The sequence below is a fragment of the Papilio polytes genome, unplaced genomic scaffold (assembly GCF_000836215.1).
Source record: "Papilio polytes unplaced genomic scaffold, Ppol_1.0 DF821067.1, whole genome shotgun sequence".
Lineage (NCBI taxonomy): Eukaryota > Metazoa > Arthropoda > Insecta > Lepidoptera > Papilionidae > Papilio > Papilio polytes.
The window spans coordinates 983,800-1,005,889 of record NW_013528137.1 but is presented as its reverse complement, the minus strand read 5'-3'; the positions used below and the strand labels follow the sequence as shown (position 1 = coordinate 1,005,889).

Below are 22,090 nucleotides of genomic sequence, written 5' to 3'. Positions count from 1 at the left end.
AATTGACCGACCGCCAATTAACGACTGAATCCACAGACCATTAATATAACATCGGATTCCATTAAGTATACACTATCACTTTATTAATGAGCGAGCACACACCTGAGACTGAACAATCGCATAACTGTTTAGTCTCGCTTTTATTCCTGTAAGCTTATATGGAGGTGTGAACATTACTCATTTTTTAGTTGTGCAACTAAACAGTTGAATTGGCTGCGAAACAATCGACAATCTCATAACTGTCGTGCGATAGGTTAGTCATAGGTGTGCGCCCGCTCTAAACATACAAATTTTAGTTTATAAGCTGTTCAATTCTTTACATTACATATTGTTGCGTCGCATTTGAAATATATTCAGTAAGTAATTACACTTACTAAATGGAAAATTTACTGTGGCCGGTAAGTAAAGGAGTTTAGCTTCAGCTGAATTTTACAATTTCCGAGTCATTCCGTTACTCTAACATTTTTTATATCTGCGTAATATTTTCGGTATTGTAGTTAGTCGGCAATTAAAAGCGTACTCACATTTACAATTATATGTCATAAAGAACGTCATAAAAGTGAGGCTTTTTAATTAGTAGTGCAACTAGGTCACAGGTAATGTTATAATGTCGTGTATAAAAGTAAAAAAGTATTTAGTAAGTTTTTTAAATATACTTCGGTATTAATTTTAGAGACAGAATTATTTCATCACCACCAACCCAGTATAAGTCCCCACTGAGGGGCTTGGAGCCTACCCTAAGTAGGGGGTGACTAGGCCATAGTCAACCAAGCTGTCCCAGTACGGGTTGGTTGACTTTACATTTATCTTTGAATTTCTTCGCCGATATGTTCCGGTTGTCACTATGTTTTCCTTCACCGTAAGGACGTCGGGTAAATTATGTACATATGAAAATTCGAAAAATCGAAAATCACATTGGAACATGGCGGAATTCGAATCCAAGACCTGATTACAAGTCAAGTGCTTAAACCACTGAGCCACCGACGCTCTTGACATAATTATTTAACCGACTGAAATACTACATTGCACGTGTAATATTTATAATATTTCGATTTACAACATCTAACAGACTTAGATACCATACAATATATTATGCAATTGTTGAAGAAAACAAATAGAAACGCAGAAAACACGGTCATTTATTAGCTTAACGTCTTCAATAGATAATAACATAAGACAATTCACATAATTACAGCAACCTTACTACGGATTACAGATACATAAATATCAAGACTTTTGTCTTGAACACAATGTACTTAACCAATTAACCTACTAAAGAAGCTTCTAGGCGCGAACATTAGAAATCTTATTACTAACATACAAAGAATTGATATGAAAATACATCACGCAAATAAATACTTCATATATTTAGATTTTAATAATTTAAAGATAAAAAAGCACGGTTTATCAAACCTATGTTGAATAATAATTACAAAACAAATTTCTTATTTTATTCAATTGAAATATTTAATTCAAATATTCGTGTCATAACATCAATTTTAATTAAAAAAAAAACAAAAGATGAAAATTAATAAATATACAAAAAAGATCCCAATTTTAATATTAATTAAAGATGCGAGCGTGAAAGGAATATATTTTACAAACAAAATATCTCGATCATCTTCAATATTTTAAACAGATAAATTGAAAAACAAACTAAATCAGATGGGGCCAGACTTTTGGTCAATATTGGATATAACATAAAAAATAATAATTTACACAAAGTAATAGCAAAAAATATTTTTCATCTATATTTTCAACATGATATTTAGTTTTACGAACGAATATCATACTATTCATACTATTATAAATGCGAAAGTTTAAATGGATGGATGGATGTTTGTAAGAGTTTGTAGTCTAAAGGGCTGAACGGATTTCGATGAAATTTGGTATAGATGTATAGAATAGTCTGGAAGAACACATAGACTATTTATAAATAAATTCATAAATTAACCTTAAAGTAGGTTATCTGCATTTGTTAACATGTGCACTGTAACATAATGCAACATCGTGGGGGTCGAATGAATCGTGGTATAGACAAGCACAAAAGTGTTACAAAAATAATGATTTTTAAATAGTACAAGTTTATGAATTATTAAAAGCTATGCGGTATTACGTAAAACCTACGCCATTCGGAATGCGCATCCAATTAAATTAAAAATATCGTTTTCGAGAGGAAAAATATCCGGTGCACTTAACTTTTATACTCTCAATCCTAGAGATTAAAGTATACAATTTGTGATGCACGTAGCTTGCGGTGGCCGCTGGAAGCAGGTCACCTAGATCCCAGCTGTGGGTGGGGGGCACGTAGACGTCTGCCCGCCTCGTCCCAAAGTGTACGAGGATGTACTTTACGAAATGAGAAAACTTAAGGATCATTTAGGGTCACATAACATGAGGAATACAGAAAATGCATGAAATTAAAAAATGCAATCTTTTTAATTTTTGTAAAAAATAACGTAGACAAGATCATATGCTATGACATCACTGTAAGTATTATATGCCTACACACCACATATCCATATCCAGTTAACGACGTAACGTATGACTAATTAAGTAACAATCAATTAGTCATAATTAACTAGAAAAATTGTTGTTTGACAGAGGTCATAGAAACCACAGACATTCGATATTAATGTTCCAATCATCGCGCTGACACGAAGTAAGCAAAGGAGGCATTGTCAGCCACATCATTGCACCGTAATCCGAAGGAGAACAAAGGGTTAGTGATAACGTCATCAAATTATGAATTTCGTCAATGTATAATATAACTAGAAAAATTAAAATGTCACCATCAAATTATAAACTGTCATTTCCTCACAAGGCAATTCACATGCAGTTTGGCGACTTTATTTTATAAGGAAATGTATAATTTTTGTGAATAAATAAAAAATAAACAATCTATGGTACTCGAATCCATAAATAGATTCACCATGTTAATTTCTAGTATTTTGACCAGAAAAAAAGTAATTTCTAAAAAACAATAAAAGACTTTCGTCTATTTGATTGTAATTAGTTCATTTGTAGTTAACTATTTTTTCGACACTAAAACGATTAGTCGGATTACAAACAGTCTATGTTCACAATCTTCATGCGACAACGTCTCTATTCAAGCGGCATGTACGAGTATTTAAATAATTGGGACAGCGAGCGTGTCTATTTCAAACACTAATGCTTCAACACGGAAACATCCGACCCAGTTAACTGAGCTGTGGCTATAAAAACTGTGCAATCAAATACATTATGTGCATTTGCATAATGTAACCTGGGTGAGAATCAGCCGCAGTTTGCCCTCACTACGTTAGTTACGCTTGTAAGTGATATGTAATTGTGAATTTCCACCGCAACTTATATTAAAACAATCTCTGTCTTATTTATTGAGAACTAGATATTGCTCGCGACTTCGCCCGCATGAAGTTAAAAAAAAATATTAAAAAACATAGCTGTTACTCACGGATAACATAGCATTTTAAAAGTGAAAGAATTTTTGAAATAGGCTTAATAGTTTTTGAGTTATTTCAATACATACAAAAATCCAAATCTTTCCTCTTTATAATATTAGTATAGATAAAGATGAAAGATGTCAATTCTTATTTAAAAAAACTGCGGATCTTAATATATCAAACGTTAGTGTCCAATAGGATTTTACTATCTTAAAATCGAAAGTCAAAAGCATGACTTATTTTGTTGACCGCGCCATCTATCGCCGTACACAATCATCTATCTTTCTTACTGGGTAATAAATAATGTACTTAATTAATATTCAAACGCTGGCATACTTGAAGAAGTATCGATCTCAGTCTTTGCCCGTTCAGTAACGCTACATCAGGACATCGTTTGACGTTAATTAAAAATTTTCACTCTTTAATAAAAGTTGAACGGATCTTTATGCCTCATATTTCAACTTGGCTATTTAATTTGACGGCTACATTTTTCATTAGAGTCCGCTTCATTTAATGAAAGCCAAACGAAATCGTTCTGATAATTACAAGATACGATTAATATAAGCAAATTGTATTATTTGTTCTGTCAGATTGTAAAAGTAATTGGGCATTTATTTAAATGCCAGATATTCAAGATCGAAATCAATCTTGTTTGTATATTTACGCAGCATCTAGATCAGAATTGTACAGAATACAAATCAGCTATTTACGTATTCTAGAAGAATCCATAATACTGAAATTCGCAAACATTCGAAATATACATATTTATATGTTAAATGAAAAAGAATAAAATATATGTACAAACAAGCATCATTTTGCTCTTATCTTACAAAAGTGCTTTAAAGTTAATATAAAATTCAGTGAACCGTAAAAGATTTGGCAAGAACATTTGAAAGCCTGCCGTCAACTGAGCCATCACTCCACACTCAAACTGACAAGAACAATGTTCAGACAACGAAAACTTTACTTACAATAAACACTTTTGGTAACGACTTTGTTTTTTTTGCAAACGAATTTAACATATTTAAAATGTTGTATTTACTTTACATACCATTTTCGTTTACTTTAAGCAATTTAAAACACCCGAAAAGAATAGCAATAAACATAGACTGGACATAGGGTACAAAATTTTTTCCGGGTAACTTCTTTGTACGGTAATATCTCAATATCAAATTTGACACGCCGTGACTCGCTGTGTTTGAATTATTTGTTTGTTTGTGATTTTGACAGATACTACAGATATCTCATCGATTAATAGTTAATTCGGGCACTTAATCAGATGTACGGAGGTGCGCACATTTACAAACAGCCCGATTAAATCAGCCAATGAAATGTATATTTCTGCTGGGGCTCTAATGCAACTTTATCGAAATGCCAATGACTTTAACCAAGCATCTTGCATCCGTTTTGGTAAACTGACAATCGTCCAAAAATATATTCATTTGAAAAAAGCCAGCAACCGGAGCAATGACCAACACAGTTTAAGACACAAAGAAAACAATTGAAATTAAAACACACAGCTTCCGGGAACACGATTCAGTAAACATCAGTTTATATATTTGCACATATGGCGCATTGAACCATGTCTTGAAAGTTTTTAAATAATTTTTTTAAGACTATAAATATGGATTTAATAAAACCAAAAGACCTTTTTTACGTTCATAAGCTAGCTTGACCACGATCTCATCTGAAGAAAGTGATGATGCAATCGAAAGATGGTAAGAGCTAGCATAATAGGTAGCTGTTTACTCTTCTTTTGGGCCTTGGACGTCATATTTGGACGGAAAAACTGACACCGGCAACTTGTTCAAATCCCTTGCAGTACGCACACGGAACGATGATTCAAACTTTTTCGATCGAACAATCCTATTTATTTAATCTTCATCAAATCTTATTAACACAACTATCTGAATCAAATATTGTACTATTTTTCTTTTATTGTTTTTAAGCTATGAAACATCTTAGAATGTTTAATTTCATTGGTCTATAAATTGAACGCTAAAATATACATGTCTATCAGGCAATAACTCTGCACCGGGAAGCTATACACAAATCGTATCGTGAAACCTGGTTTAAATATTGCTTTTTAATTCGTTTTTGCCGCGTTATTTCAAATATTATAAAGAAAATGACGATAGCGACAGTATAAACGTGTAATTTACAACAATCTTTAACTTCTAACATACAAAACTAATAGATTCCTTTCTACTAGCTCAATAAAGTATAACGAAAGCGAACTTTTACTATATAGAACTCAGACATGTGTGAAAATATTAATTAAGTTTACCTATGATACACTAACGCAGAGAAGGGAGTTAACAAGGGAATTGCTCGGCACAAGCGTTGGGTTATATTATACAATGCAAGCAAGCGGCTTGCATTATAAGTAATGCAAGCCTCGCTATAACAGTGTAGTTATGCCGCCCTATATTTTCAAGTAACAAACTCAATTTCCTCCACACGTTGACAACGAGAACGACCTCATCTTATAATAATGAATTTACCGGCTTCGTAATAAAGTCAGGTATTAAAATTGATAAATTCTACATGATATAAGCAAAATGTTAATTTCTACTAATTATAATGCAAGTAAAAGTACATGAAAAATTAAATCCGATTATAAAACAGATGGCATAATCGCTAGGATATAGCTCGCGTATAACAAAAAATAAATCTTTAAACGACGTACGGACAAAATTAGAGCGAAAATTAATAAATTTGTAAAAAAAAATCGATATCATTTAATAACTGTAATTAATAACGACGGTAAACAACGAAATATGTTAATTTGTTTGTAAACAAATAATAAAACCTTCATAATTCACTAAACGTATTTAAATTTGGGTATAAATTCTAACATTTCTATACATTTTCATCAGATCACATTTTTCATGAAATAAGCAATCTATTAAACATATTTTCTAGTACTCACCAATTTGATAATAGCATAAACAAATCAACACCAGAAAAACAATCCAAGACACCACGATTGGGCCATCTTGCACCAGCAAGCAGCTCATTTCCGACACATTCAACATTATCACGTTTTAAACAGTTAACCCACTATACGGTCCTTTAGAGGACAAACAATACTGACCGAAGTATTCTAACTTGGATAATGAGCGCTGTAAGAATTGTCCATTATCTTTGGATATAAAGGGGCAACTCCTTTGTACAGCATGTGGGTAGGCGCGGGTCGATGTCACCACCTGACACTAGAGATATGCGACGCTTGGCAGATGAGAGCGTGACGCGATCCAAGTATTCGACGGAAAAATTGTTCAATCGACACCCGGAAATATCTTATTGCAAACAATTACTACGGAGAAGGTGTTTCGTCTAATCTTATTCCTTGATTCACATGATGGTACATGTGCTTTTAATTTTTTTTTTATTTCTCTAATAAATTAACACTCAAAGAAATTACAAACGTAATTCCAAAGTTATAAAAATAAAATAAACATCAACAACTCTTTGGTTGATTTATTTACACTGGCATGAAATGCAGTACGCTCGAGCCTTTAAAAAGGAAAGTGAATAAAAAACAAACAAATTTCCCGCGTTTTCGGTTGATCGCTTTGATGATCGATGAGATAAACGCGCGCGCAACGAACCCGCCGCGTGGACTGACCTGCGCGGGCGCGCGCCGACGGCACAATGCACTCGTAAATGATAACGAAAATAAAACCGCCTCCCAGGGGGAAAAGGAACAAAACATCTATTTTATCACCTGCTTTCGAAAATAAGACGATTAGAGTTAACGCTCGCAATCTCCAGAGTCAATGAACTAAACATGGAGACGATGAAGAAATATTTTAATAAGACATCTATTGACAGTTGAGCGCTTTGGAAATATGTATACTACATACCTAGCTGAAACTATTCACACCCGTGGAAAAATAAACTACCGACTTCTCCTCTGACTTTCCAATAAGACTGAAATTTTCAGACTAATGCTAGTTTCTATAAAGAAATCTGCAAGACTCTGATCTATCATCTATTCGAAAGAGACTGAATATTAATAGAATAGTATAAACTAGCAAATAGTAAAACTATTATGTGCAGATAAACTAAAACATTAGTTTACATCGAAAATATATGATTACTTTCAAAATAACAATAATTTTAATCTTTGATTATTTCTAATATACAAAAACAAAACCTAATGCATTTTACGTTATAAGGGTATTCCTATGCATGTATTAATATACGAAGACTGCATTGCCTCTCGTAAAATTCTTATAAAGTGCATTACGATCGGATTTACCATGAAATATTACTTTAATATACGGTTCCCATAAAATAACGTTTATATTTAAATTGCACAATCCTTTCCGGTAATTTATAAGATACGCTATTCTACATCAACAATACAAATAGCTCCTCACAAAATTTATGCTCTCAAATTGTCAGAAAAAATACAAGGTATGCAACAGCTGCATTCTCTGAATTCCATGTCACTTTCCGTGCTTAAAAAAACAAAGTAACAGAAGATTTCCGAAATTAACTTGTCTTGACTGCATCACGACAAATTATAGCCAATTAAGCTGTTACGTGTTTGGATAAATGAGGATTCTTCAACCTATTTCTTTCCATTCTTTTGAATGCTTCGATGGATTAAAATAAACTGTGATGCGTACACAATACGAAGACAATATTTAAAAAACTAAAGAAAGTCAAAAACATGGAATAACAATTTTCTCTGTAACTCGTCCTTTAATATAGAATACAAAAATATTGCTTACTATGAAATCAAACTATTGTAGCATAAAGACGTGACCAAAGCACACCCGTCACTTAAAATCAGAGCAAGCCAAAGTCGTCTCAAAACACAATGGTCTAACAAGGTTAATCGCGTGGATAAGTCTGACAGATGGTTCAAAAACCGGTATTGTAGTGCAAAAATGATTCATCTCGTTGCGAGGTAAGTCACGATTGGTTATAAATTATTGTAACATCAGTGCAGATGTAGGACCCATGGTGAATCATACACACCTTTTTAATACAAAAAAGCTGTGGATTGATGAATGTTGAATCAAAACAATTCGCTAATAGAATCGACTAAAGCTAAGTAAAGTACCCAATAACTGAATATAACGTCCTTTATAAATAGAATTATGATCGAATAACGTAGTTAAATAACCAGTTAAATCGAATGGAAATCGGACAGCCGACAAACACATTGCACTTTATAAACAACACGCAATTTAGTGGCAGATCCATAAATAAACAGAACAATGTTTGTCATAAACAATTGCCCTCCACAAAGTACAGATGCGTCAGTTCTGAAACTCAGTTCTTCGGCATTGACTAGTTGAATGAAATAACCGATTTATTATTAGTAAACCAATATTCTACTTACAAAAGCTATAGCAGTGTCAGCAGCTAAATGTAACGCTTATCGCATATTGCAATGGGTGCAAATTCATATCCTACTAGCTGTTGCCCGCAAATTTATCGACAAAAAATTGAGATAAAAAGGTAACCTATAATATGCCCATCTTTGTCAGCTACCGTTTAGTAAAAGTCGAATCGAAATCGTCCCAGCCCTTACGTAATCAGTAACGCAAATACATCATCTTCGCGAAATCCGGAATTTTTCTTTTGATATTACAAGCAGACACTTGAATTTTATTACATGTATAGGTATCCACCTATATACTATTTCTATATCCATAGATATAGGAGATATGGATAATAATTACACTCGGTATATAGACGATGGATGAAAATTTATTAAAGCCTTCAGAATAGCTGCGTCAAATTTATCACTGGCAATAAATTTTGTGGAAACTTTATGTGTTTTCACAATGCGCGTTACATTCCGGGTCAAGTGATGTTTCCAGACTGTTTCCATCTTCGCATTCATTACGAGAAACTACGAGGTTAAAGTTTAAAGATATAGATTCTGCTAATCCGCTTTAAATAAACTTTTCTATGTTGTTTTTATGAATCAACTTTGTGTTTGTCAACATTTTTGGTTGTTATTTCAGTGTTAACGTGGAACTTTAAAGCTTTTATTTAACAGAAGAAAATAAACTTTCAGAATCGAAACACTACAATAATATGTATACTGATAAATTAAAACGCCTAAAATAGAGTAGAATAACAAAAGCGTTACGTGAACAAATAAATAACCAAACACAATCACCAAATTGAAGATAAGAACAGTTCATTAAAACATATTACAGAATTAACCAGAACACTGTTAAAGCAATATTCCACTTAATAAAACTACCTCGAACTCTTTAGATCTATAAACAAACTTCACAGCACCGAGCTTTGCGTTAAGCTTAGCGGGCATGAAAAGGAGTGCTACCTTTGATGTTAGCAACGCACCGCTGAACCCGGCCTTACACTTGACGCCGCGAACAGCCCTTGACACTTGCCAGTTTACGAGGAAAAGTGATGTACACGTTAGACTTCAAGCGACCTTAATTGTTACACCAGAAATAAGGAAACCAGATCTAATAACTTAACTGACATCGTTATTACGATAACTATATGCAAACAAGAAATTGCAACTATTCCTTCAGGGCTGTGTAAGAAGTTTCTCATATTTACCTTATCTAAAAGAAACAATATATTTTTATTAATTTGCAACATCAGTAATATACAAATAATTTTTGTGTCCGTGATTCGTTTAAATCAAAAGTAAGAAGGTACAAAAGTAGACAATAAACATCTTTACTCATTAGAATTAAATAGAAACATAATTAAAACTTTACCTGCGATAGTAAAATATCATCAATGTTCATTAATGTCCTGCCGTTCAGGGACTTCTCCAGGCCCTGACCTTGCACTAGTTGCAACCGAGTCGGCCTTCCTACTTTGTTATTATCGTTTCATAACTACAGGGTCGAAAGCAACAAACAAGTTACATCTAAAAATGCACGTTGAACAAACAATATTCCTATTGCAATCTTTATAAATTACTAGCTTTCGCCCACGACTCTATCCGCGGAATTAAAAAAAAACAAACAAAAGTAAGTGGCCCATGTATTCACCCAGACTATTCTTTACAACTATGTCAAATTTTATCGAAATCCATTAGGCAGTTTAGGCTACAAACTCTAACAAAATTCCATCCAGCTATCTAAACTTTCGCATTTATAATATTGATCAAACTCATCATAAAATATCACTGATTATATTTTGATAATTGTGTACTGTTATGTAGTCACACCAAGTGTGTGTTTTTGTTCTCGCTTCGATTTCTTCATAGAAAATCATTACACGTGGCACTCAACCTGTTGTTTGATCAACGCCCACATAACCATAAAGAATCAAATTAGTTTAGCTCTTAACGGGTTATATGTCCTTTCATCGTATGTGACAAAGAAAAAGTTGTTATTGTTCAGAATGAAGCTAACGCAAAAATATCTATGCTTAATTAACTAAACAGTCGATAGATTACAGAAGAAACAAGCAATTGAAACATTGTATTTGAAAATATGCACATATACTATCGTTTATGTACACAATAATTACCAAATCTCAATAACAAATGAAGTACCACATTGATACCATTATAACGTATATTCAGTTCCCAAATGAAAAAGGTTAATTGTCTAATATCTTTTTATAACACCAGGTTCGTAAAGCCTTAGCTAATAAACAAAATATAGGCTCAGAGGGATCTATTTACATTAGTGGACAATATTACAACCAACAACATTTCGTGCAATATTAAACCGAGCGTAAATTCAGCCAGTAACTGAAATAAAAGTCAATAAAATAACAATAATATAGATTACTATCTACATATATTCAGTAATAGACATAAATTTCAGATAACTATATAAAAGGTCGAATTGACATACTAGATTATTCGAACAGTTACCAATACATTTTCGGTGAATATATCCCAAAGGAAACGAAAGGTAAAAGTGTTTGTGTAATTCTTAGAGAACCAAATTGAGTTTCGGCATTTTAACTTGAAGTATGCACGTTTTAACACTATCTCTATTTACTTGACTGAAGCTGAGTTTCTGAAGTTTCTTTTTTTTTTCATTACCTAGCGATTCATTAGTATTATGCTGACTTAAATTTCAACGGAATAAAACTTAAGTTACGTAGTTCGGAAACGCATTTCATCAATTTATCTAACCAAAAATACTAACGAATGGTTAAACGTAGATGAGAAACCGGCCATGACTCGTGTAGGTAATGTTGTAACCGCCTATTGCCTACGACTTTTTCGATACTGACGAGGTAGATATTATTCGATTGATTAGTACTCTGAATTTTATAGTCATCATATAAATCAATCGGGTATTAATAATATATAGTGTTATAATATTAAAACAACCGCTAGTTTGCACCGTCAGCTGCAATTATAAAAGACATGTATTAGAAGAGAGCTTGGAGCACCGGCACGGTCCATTTGCCTCGTCTCTTACAATTTCTCTCGCTGCGGTAACCTCAATAAACGTGTCATACTCGATTACGTTAATTAATTATATACTACATTCTTCCTTAACTACGCATAAAATGTTTACTCATAGCAGATAGTTAAATCAAGAATGCGTTAGATCTATTAAAACAAAGATCGAATCCCACAGGATCTTGTTTGATATAATAATCACATGAATTAAAAATACTACAATCCGCTAATAATTACGATTAGAATTAACTTAGCATAAACTCGCGTAAATAAAAAAAATATATCAGATAAAGAAAATTAATTCAAACGAAAAATTAACTTAACTATTAATGACGTTGACTTATGAATTGCTTAGAAGCAGAAATAAATGCAAGCTAACAACCTTGTCCCATATACCGCAAGTTTGCTGAGGCCGCCTCGATAATATTTCAGTACGACAGCCTCCAGCATACCTGCGCTTATGCTACTTTCACACGAAGGTAGGACAGTGTTGAAAAACAATAGGAGAAACTAGTACTGTCATCGAACGTCAAAACACTCTTTTGGTAGTACAAGCGCTTTCAAGCTATAGCAGTACTGCAATGTTTACTGCTCTATGTATCTGGACCGCCCTCGTGTGCATATGGTATTAAATAATTCAGGCTGCCCACACGGGCTTAGCTCGTTCGCTTTACTCCTGACGGCAAGTAGCTCTAAACATTCGCCTCTGAACTACGAATGGCAATGTTTAAATAATAAAGAACTTTCATGACGGGGAATTCTCGTTTTACCTAATAAATATATCTTTTAGAACCGTATTTCTAAGTAAAAGAAGATTTATAGATTTACATGACTGACTTAACATGCATGAATAAAATATAAAAATCATACTGTTATTTAAAAGATCTATTTTGAAAAAAAAAATCTGCTTACATACTATCGTCAGTAGTTCTCATATTGATAACTTAGATACTTCACCAATTTAATGCTATAAATAAATATTTAATTTAAATAAAAAGCAAAAGCTTGTGTTTGATAGCACAAACATCAGGGGACGAACATAAACTTCATGAGATACAGGTTTCTCTCGAGTACTTTTTGCCCTCACTCAATAAGATTAAAATTGAAAGCACCAGTATCCAAACCACACGGGTGTACTAAAGTCTACAATATCAGTCAGAAAGGAGAACCATTCTATAATGGAACATTACGTAATAGTGTTGAATATAAATACATTTTGGAAAATAATACAATAAGAAAACGAATGATCATCATTAAATAACGATAAAAAAGTTAAACAAGTCGATCATATTTTTAACTCAAACCCATTTATAGGTTCTCAAAGAATCCTCGAGCCTAACAAATTAATTAAATACAAACTCTAAGCTGATGAATTCAAGAAGCCCTTGTCTTTGTGACCGACTATCATAAAAAAGCAGAACAATTATAATGACTAGTATTCTAAGAACGCACAGATAAGACAAAACAAAGCACAGCCAAGGTTAGCTTTAAAAACTTAACGAAAACAAAGAATTTAGCTGAAAGTAGTAAACTTAATTACTATACAAAAGGGGATAATGTACGGAATTTTGGTATAATTTAAAAGTTTTGTTCGGGCATTTTTGTGTTTTTTATTTTACGTGCTGAGAACTGAAGGCGATATATCATTTCCAAAGACATACTAATAGATCAAGACCAAAGCAACATTTTTACGTTACATTTTTTTATGTTGCAAAAATTGTTAAAAATTGAACAGTGATTTAATTAATTTTGGAATAAAACCACTCTTTTGATCAGCCCCTAGTTCTGTCTTATTCAAATTTACCTACATAAGCACACTAAGGTAAGGCATAATTATCAACTTACCATCTCCATCGTTGGGTACTGGATTCAATCCCCCTGTGCGTTTGACGCTCGAGGCACGTGGGGTCGGCTGCGCCCGTCGGCATGGCGGCGTGCATTCCGGACCCTTCGTACGCTGTCAAATAAATAATACCACGTTAATATAGTCTTGGATCATAAAACATTTTTAAGCTAGAACCCAGACAGTCTAATTGCGAAATAACCCTAGAACATTTATTACATTATTTTTGCTTGCTAAACTTACTAAAAATATACTCAAATGTCGATATGCCTTTGCAAAAGTTGAGAGAGGATCATCATTTAGATTTGTAATAGAAAATCTACACTAAGAGACTATTTAAGTAACCATTAAATAATTTAGTGTAGCAGTTAATCTTAGACTGTTTATAAACGCATTTTAGTCTTTATGTTAGTATAATTGTAATAAAGTTGGTCATCAAGAGTACACGACTCACCACTTTAGCTTTATATTCCTTGAAGTAAACCCTCATCTCGAATATTCACCAAATAAGCAGACTCATATATTTTATGAGTATTTTGACATAAAAGAAAGAGTCCACTTTTTGACTATTAAGATCCGTTAAATTTAAATGTATGACCTACAAACGACTTGTAAATAAACTATATTAGTACACATCTTATTATTTTTATTATGTTATGTCCTTGTCATTGAGAGTATTTTAAGAATAATCTTTGAGAATAAAATATATTGTAAATTGCAAAATATCAACGATACAGTAACTAATAAATTCTACAAATAATTACATTTTATTACGGCTTTGTCGTTAGCAATGAAAAAATAAAATTCTAAACAAAGTAACTGCACTTTTATTAGATAATCAGACTAGGGTCAATATAAATATAAGAGCCACACGTCTCGAACGTGACAAATCCTGACATACCAATATTAAACTTGAGAGCTAACAAACTTAATCCGATATAATCTCGAAATTGGTCAGGATTAAGTTAAACCCGAGTTTGTTGACTCGATAAATCGAAAAGTCACTCGACAATCAATCGATTCTCTAATCTATAAACTGGATTGAAATCAACTATTGTTAGATTTATATTCAACTATTAAAACCAGACAGATAAGCATTTTGCATTCCAGTACAATATGCCTTGTCATGTTTCAAATCTGCCCCACTGCACAAAGTGTATTATTTATTTATTAATATAGCTTTCGCCCGCGACTCCGTCCGCGTGGTATTAAAAAAAAACAAGTAGCCTATTATGTTCTTCCAGACTCTCCTCTACATCTTTGCCAAATTTCATTGAGATCCGTTCAGCAGTTTAAGCCACAAATTCCATCCATCCATCCATCTAAACTTTCACATTTATAATATTAGTATGATGTTACATACATACAAAAATACAAATCTTTCCTTTTTATAATATTAGTATAGATTTTTACGGGTGGCAACATTGAATTTGTATTGATATTGGCTTTATAAGTTTGATCAATGCTCCGACCCTTAATCTATTATTAAGTGCCGTCTCTACGATGTACAGTCATTTTGTTAATTAGCGATCTTTATCTTTTACACGGATAAATTAAGTGCAACGTATGATAATGAATTTAACCCCAATGACCTTTATAATCGTGTTTGTTCTCTATTTATCAATATGTAGTCCGTGTACCAAGCACGTGTTATTAAAACACGTGTGAAAACAGCACATGTAAGAAATTTCGTTACTAAGAGCTCATGACTATAAAACATACAGTAATTTTCTAGTATGTAAGCATCTATTGCCACAACGAAGGAATATGAATTACTAGCTTGTACCCGCGACTCTGTCCGCACCGAATTAAAGAAATTATTTATTTATTAAGGGGAAAAAAATAGTAAGTAGCCTATGTTTTCGTCCTGTCCTGTTCCAAATCTGTGGCAAATTTCATGAAGATCCATTAAGTCCCTCCAAACTCCTAGTATATTTCTACAAAGGGCACTACTATTATAACTACGTTAACTAAACACATAATTTACTTATCTAAACTCTAATATAGGTGTCAATATCAATCCAATACAACGAATAGTCAAATCTGTTGCGAAATAACACAGCCTGAAACGAACATTGGATAGTAGCATACCGTCCTTCAGTTTAGATAGAATGTAGTTTTAAATGGACTGGTATACCCACTTGACCGCAAATCGCGTTCAATTTTGAGATTTGTTACTTTGAGTTACCACTATCCTACTAGTACAAATACTTTGCTATCTCATTTTTTCAAAGCGGGTAAATGGGATACGTTATTTTTCAGACTATCGGCAATCTAAAGATATAAATAAATATATCTTCTAATAATATAGGTTTGAAATATTATTTACACATGTAATCAATACCACAAACCAATAAACACGTCTTCAAACCTCTGCAATAAACTGCTTCAAATATGTGTTCTTAATTTAATAATACCAACATTATTTAATAACAAATAAATAGTAGTATACCGGTAAAGTTTATCTAAGAAATTACAACTTAGCTATTTAATTATTTATAACATAAGTAAAGTATAAAAAAACAGTAAATGTTACCGATTACTCGTGTGTTCGAATTTATCTTGTACAAACTTAAACTTAGTTTTTACATGTTTTTATTCTAAAGAACACATTTAATTTATTAATTACTAGCTATCGCCCGCGACTCCGTCCGCGTGGAATAAAAAACAACTAAGTAGTCTAAGTGTTCTTCCAGACTATCCTCTACATCTATGCCAAATTCCATCGAGATCCGTTCAGCCGTTTATGCTTCAAACTCTAACAAACACCCATCCATTTAAACTTTCACATTTATAATATTAGTAAGAAGTAAGGTTAGTAAGATTATCGCTAAACTTATATAACATAAGACTCAAACTGTTATACTTAATCAGCTCTATTATGGTTGAAGAAGTCTGCGAGTTAAAAAGCAACAGAAACAGTTCGTTTGAGAGTTCATTGTTATCATTTACCACGGCCTTGACCTCAAGATTGCGCGTGCAGCTATCGAATACTAATAAGGCATTGTTTCTTAGATAATCGATTTTAATTGTGTTACGAATTAAGTCACGTTTACGACACGACAAATTCTTTACATCTTCTAAATAACACTAACTTTTTAGAACGAATCGATGCGGACAATAGAGAAAAAAATGACACTTCACTTATATAAAGTGCTATCTTATATTTCTTTTGAAAGATTTTTTAATTATAGATTTCCTATAAGTTATATTGACTGACACATAACCGTTTCACCGTATACAGGCTTGGAAACAAGGTTGCACCATACTACTTCCGACAACCGACACTTAGGTTTTGTTATTGTATCGTCAATGCCAAAACTTCAATAACGTACGAAGCTAATTATATACACGACTGTACATAATAGTACATCGACAGTCATGTACACAACTTAAAGTTTGTTCTATTACTGTCTGTAACAAAACAATACCTCTTAGGATCTAGTATTGTATCATCGATGCGAAAAAGCATTAGAAAAATATATTAAAGCATAATGAAATCCAAGAGGCATCCAACCGTAAGACATTGTATCGTCACTAAGAAAAACGCTAATATGTTGCACAGAATAACGCGACTGTACTTTCCATATAAATCGATTAAAGCATGTTAAAATCCAAGGCTTTCATACACGAGCACAACAAATCTGATTCAGATTTAATGTCGCGTGACATTTTGAAAGTAATACATTCCATACTTGACACTTTCTCCATAACATGTACAATAACATTAACATCTATTCAAATATTCTACAACAAGTCTATTAAAAATAATATTTGACAAAGAAATACATTTCTACGCTATGAAAACAATTACTTAAATTGTCATTAAAACAACAATACATCCAGAGGTTAAGTCACTAACAAAAAACACAACAAATAAAAAAGCCGACGTTAATCAACACGAATTGATAAATGAAACGAATAAATCTTCTAGAAAATTCCGTTTTATAATTTGACAAATGATTATCAAATGTACCAATAGAACATATCGCGATGCGCGCGAGCGACCGCGCCGTCGACAACTGACGCATGCGCAGGCCTCTTTCACTTGGGTAAAGGCCGCCAATGCAACATAGAATTAGGTATGCCACTGCATTCATAATTAAATATGTCGAAATATATTACAGCATAACATATCAACAACATTAAACAGACCCAAATTATACATTTTTGAACATAATAATTGACATTATTAAGACAAAATTTACAAGAATTGTATAAAATTAAATCTATCAAACCACTCCTGTATTAAGACAATTTGCGTCATTAACCTCTACGAGTAATTTAGACCTATTAAATTTCACTTATACGATGAGTATTTCACAATGATATGTGTGTGGTATTTAAAAAAAAACAACGCAATACGTCATTACACATGTGAGTGAAGAGTGACATGCGATCAATACGAAATCATAAATGAAAACCTGTAAGCACGAATGTTTTTTTTTAATATCTAACTACCCTACTACGAGGTAAAGGCGTCACAGAATGATAATCTAGGCTAGGTCTAGGGGAGCAGCTACCATTAGCATAGTCCTTTTCGAAGAATTTTTTACTTGTTTTTTACATTTTTTGATTCTCTAGCCGCGTAGGAAAACCAGCTACAACGAGCAAGCAACGAGCCAATCAATGCGAATACTGCATCTTGTAACGCTACACCATGTAACTTCGGTCAGTACACGCCTTAATAAATGATTGTGAATTAAACAAAAAAAGTTGATAAGTTAAGACCACTTTATGTAACATTTCTTGCTCTCACAAATCAATGATAATTTTTTTTTTTAAAAATTGAAGATAAAAAGTTCAAGCAATATTTGCAAAATTAAGAATAATCAAATGCAAAATAAAGAAAAATAACAAAAGATGATATTAGCTATACAAAACAAACATTCATCGGAGATGGTAACCAAATACGAAGACCTCATGGCGACGAGACGAGGTCGACGGCGTGTCATGACTCCTTACAATACGATCGACTGAATACCGTGGGCGCTACCAAAATTGGCTATGATAGAATCAACCATTATAAATTAAGCTCTGAATCTAAAACAAATTAATACAATTTAGGGAAACGGTTCCTTATTAAACACGAACAAGAGTTCATAATAAAACAGTAAGCGAGGGTGACGAAGTATGTTTTTTTAAATGATAGTCCATTTATGATGGTCTTTTGTAGCTTGTAATTCGGATCTCTGCTATGATTCATGATTATAAAGTAAACGAAATTCAAAGAGTACTTTTAATATTATCTTTACGTATAGAGGAATTCTAATTGTCTACTTTTCAGTTACAAAAAATATAGATAACTAGCTTTTTTTAATAAAAACAAAACAAACGTAAATACGCTATGGGTTTGATTATCCTCTACATCTATGCCAAATTTCTGCGAGATCCGTTCAGCAGTTTAGGCTACAGACTAACAAACACACATAAATTTACGACATCAGTAAGTAGTAAGTTAAATAAAAAGCATAGTTAGAGATTTATTTTACAACTATATTCAATTAAAACTACTATTGTCAATAGATGTCGCTAAGAACGCCGAATAAATTTTAAAATCCTCATAGCAATTAGTTCCTACAACCTCCTTCCTTTCATTCTTGAGTTCGTCTTTATTCGGATACATTTATAAAGAGTAAAGATTTGTATTTTTGTATGTATTCGATTCACGTAAAAACTACTGGTCCAATTTTAAAAATTCTTTCACCAATAGAAAGGTAATTTATCTGAGAATAACATAAGCTATATTTTTGTAATTTCACAAAGGTGAGGTCGCGAGCAACAGCTAGTTTACAATAAAGATGTTCTAAACCAAAGTTAATAACGAAACGGACTTGTCTACGAAAAACCTAACCTTCCTGCCAGTTAGATAAAAAGTAAAAGGTTATGAAAAGATAAGCCATGCTTGTATTTCTAGATTCATTTTATTGTTACTGATATTTTATTAAGTAAATCTAGGTCAGGTATACTATTATAATCCTTCAATTTATTAACTCATCAAAACATAATCCGCTTAACGTGCATCGTTCATTGTTCTATTCTCAATAAAAAATAATTTTAGTTCGAAAGTTAAGCCGGTAACTGAAAATAGAAGGCTTTTACAAAGCTTTTTTAATAAAAGCTAAAGCTTTATAAGCTTTTTCGATGGATTTAGTTTATTTAATCTACGTTATTTAAAAGTGCATTTAGGAAAATTCTAAAACTGAAATTTTAAAACTGAGTGTAATCTTTAGTACTAAAAGTCTCATTATATCTTTATGAGTGCATTAAGAAACATTTAAAAACACTTATTCTAAGTAAATTTTTATTTTGAAAGTATAATAGATAAAGTATCATTCAAGTTTTAGATTATTACTCAGCTGATCATTATAAAAATTAACTAGCTATGAGTTAACAATAGAAATATTCACATAAAACGACAGAATACAAAACTTGTTTAATGTAAATGTTATGGTCAGTGCACATAATTGTAATTGGTCCAGGAAATCTCGTGGATTAAATTTAATTTTAATAAATTCGATGTAATATAAAACAAACGGAACTCAAACTAGGACAAGAGTGCAAACAAACGGCGGCAACAGAGAGGCGATGAGCATGAGCATGGACATCCACAATACCAGAGAAACTACAGAATTAATCAATATCACAAAAATAAAAAAAACAAACAAACACAAATAAAACAAGATACACAATGATAAAGCAAAACACAAAGGTGAAGGTTTAAACTTGTGGTGTATTCAACACCAAATATGGTATAACATTGGAGGAAAATGTACTAAAATTAATAAAACGACTTGCTTTGTTTAAAGCTAAAAGCCTTGGAAATTTAAATGTAAGGAAATTGAAATAAAAAAATTAACGATTATGATCTAACATTTTGACTTAAGATACCGAGAACTGGCAAATTTTAGTCCCACCGCTTTATTTCCTGATCATTTGTAGAAGTTAATAATATAAACTATATTCTCAAGAAACGTATTACGATATATGCTTGGTTAAGATTTTTTCAAAGTGATATTTATGTTACTTACCGGTGCACAATCCCCATTAATTCCGTTTTCAGCCAAGATGTCTTCAAATAACAGATCCGCTTCACACGGGGAACATAAATTACTGAGCAATTCACTAAATCTTTCTACTTTACGCACACACACCGCTCCCAAAAGTCCCCCTACATCAGCGCTTTTCACTTTTGGCACAACACACCTTTCTTCCAAATGCACATAACTATCATTCTTATGAACAATCTTCGTTTCTTTAACTATTGGAATGTGAGAATTTTTTTGATTATTTTTGAGCTCCCTTTGTTGATGCAATACATTCGCATCTAATGCTTCGTTGTTGATTTTAATTTCAACATTGCTATCTTTAATATTGTTCCCAACTACAATATCATTAAATAAATTTTCAAACGTCTCTTTCTCCATACTGTTAGAAAGAGTTTTATCACCTAGTATGTTATTAAATATTTCGTCGACATTTTCATGTTTTTCACCATCTAATAAATTAACTACATTATCATCAGTCAAGGATTTCCTCTTCTCGTCGTTATTCGAAATACTTTTATTATCGACAATTCTTCCTTTAGGACTAGTGACTATAAAATTAGTTTTGTCTTTTGCTAATATATTTTTATTAATGGAATGTTTAAGTTTCGTTCTAATAGCACCAATTTCTTTGTCTAATACGCAAGTCGAAGTCGCCATGCTTTTTAAATTTTCTTTTTCGTTGCTTTGTCTTCTATTATGTGTTCTTACTTTATCTCTTTCTATTACTTTGGAATTTTTCGTTGTTTTCGATTTATCATCTTCCACTAAGGAATTGACGGATGAGCTTCTGTTGTTGGTTTTCTTGGGAGAAGTGGAGGAGTCGGCATTCGCTGCGGCTGCTCTCAGACGAGATGTTCTTGTTGTTCTTATAGGCAGTGATGTTGTCGCCGTGTTAAGATTTATTTCTGAAGAAGACTTGAGGTGATTTGCAGTATTTTCTGATGGCGTTCGATTAGTCGCTTTCTTAGGCCGCCTGAAATTGAAAAATTAAAACAGTTATTCAAAAGTACTTGATTTGTAAAATAACTTTAGATGATGCTAATAAACTTCTAGAAAGATGTCTATCATATTTTTAACATCTTTCATTTTTATCAAACCTCTCCTTGATATTAAATTACATTAGTAAAAAAAATATGAACTACAAGATTTTAAAATATAACCCTTTTAATTATATGAAAGTTATGTGTTGAAATATGCTTACCGTTCTGTAACATTAGCAGAGAAGAGCGTAGCTGTTCTAGCCATCAACTGCTTTCGTCTCTCTTCTTTGTATTTCTGTATCCTGGCCGCGCGGGCCTCGTCTGGCGATTGACTCATTGTTCTACTCCTTCTAACACGATGTCACGTACACCAGCAACTCTTACAGTCT

At 32.5% G+C, this 22,090-nt stretch overlaps 1 protein-coding gene across 1 annotated transcript in view; it reads right to left on the bottom strand.

Annotated features, from left to right (window-relative positions):
• LOC106109651 overlaps nt 1-22,084 on the bottom strand; it is a 104,630-nt gene extending 82,546 nt beyond the window's left edge. The window contains exons 1-3 of the mRNA XM_013291236.1: nt 21,923-22,084; nt 20,704-21,694; nt 13,675-13,786 (exon numbers count right to left, since the gene is read on the bottom strand). Of these exons, the coding sequence (XP_013146690.1) occupies nt 13,675-13,786; nt 20,704-21,694; nt 21,923-22,038 (1,219 nt within the window). The 5' untranslated portion in view covers nt 22,039-22,084. The remainder of the gene's footprint in view (nt 1-13,674; nt 13,787-20,703; nt 21,695-21,922) is intronic.
• Between the last annotated feature and the right edge of the window lie 6 nt (nt 22,085-22,090).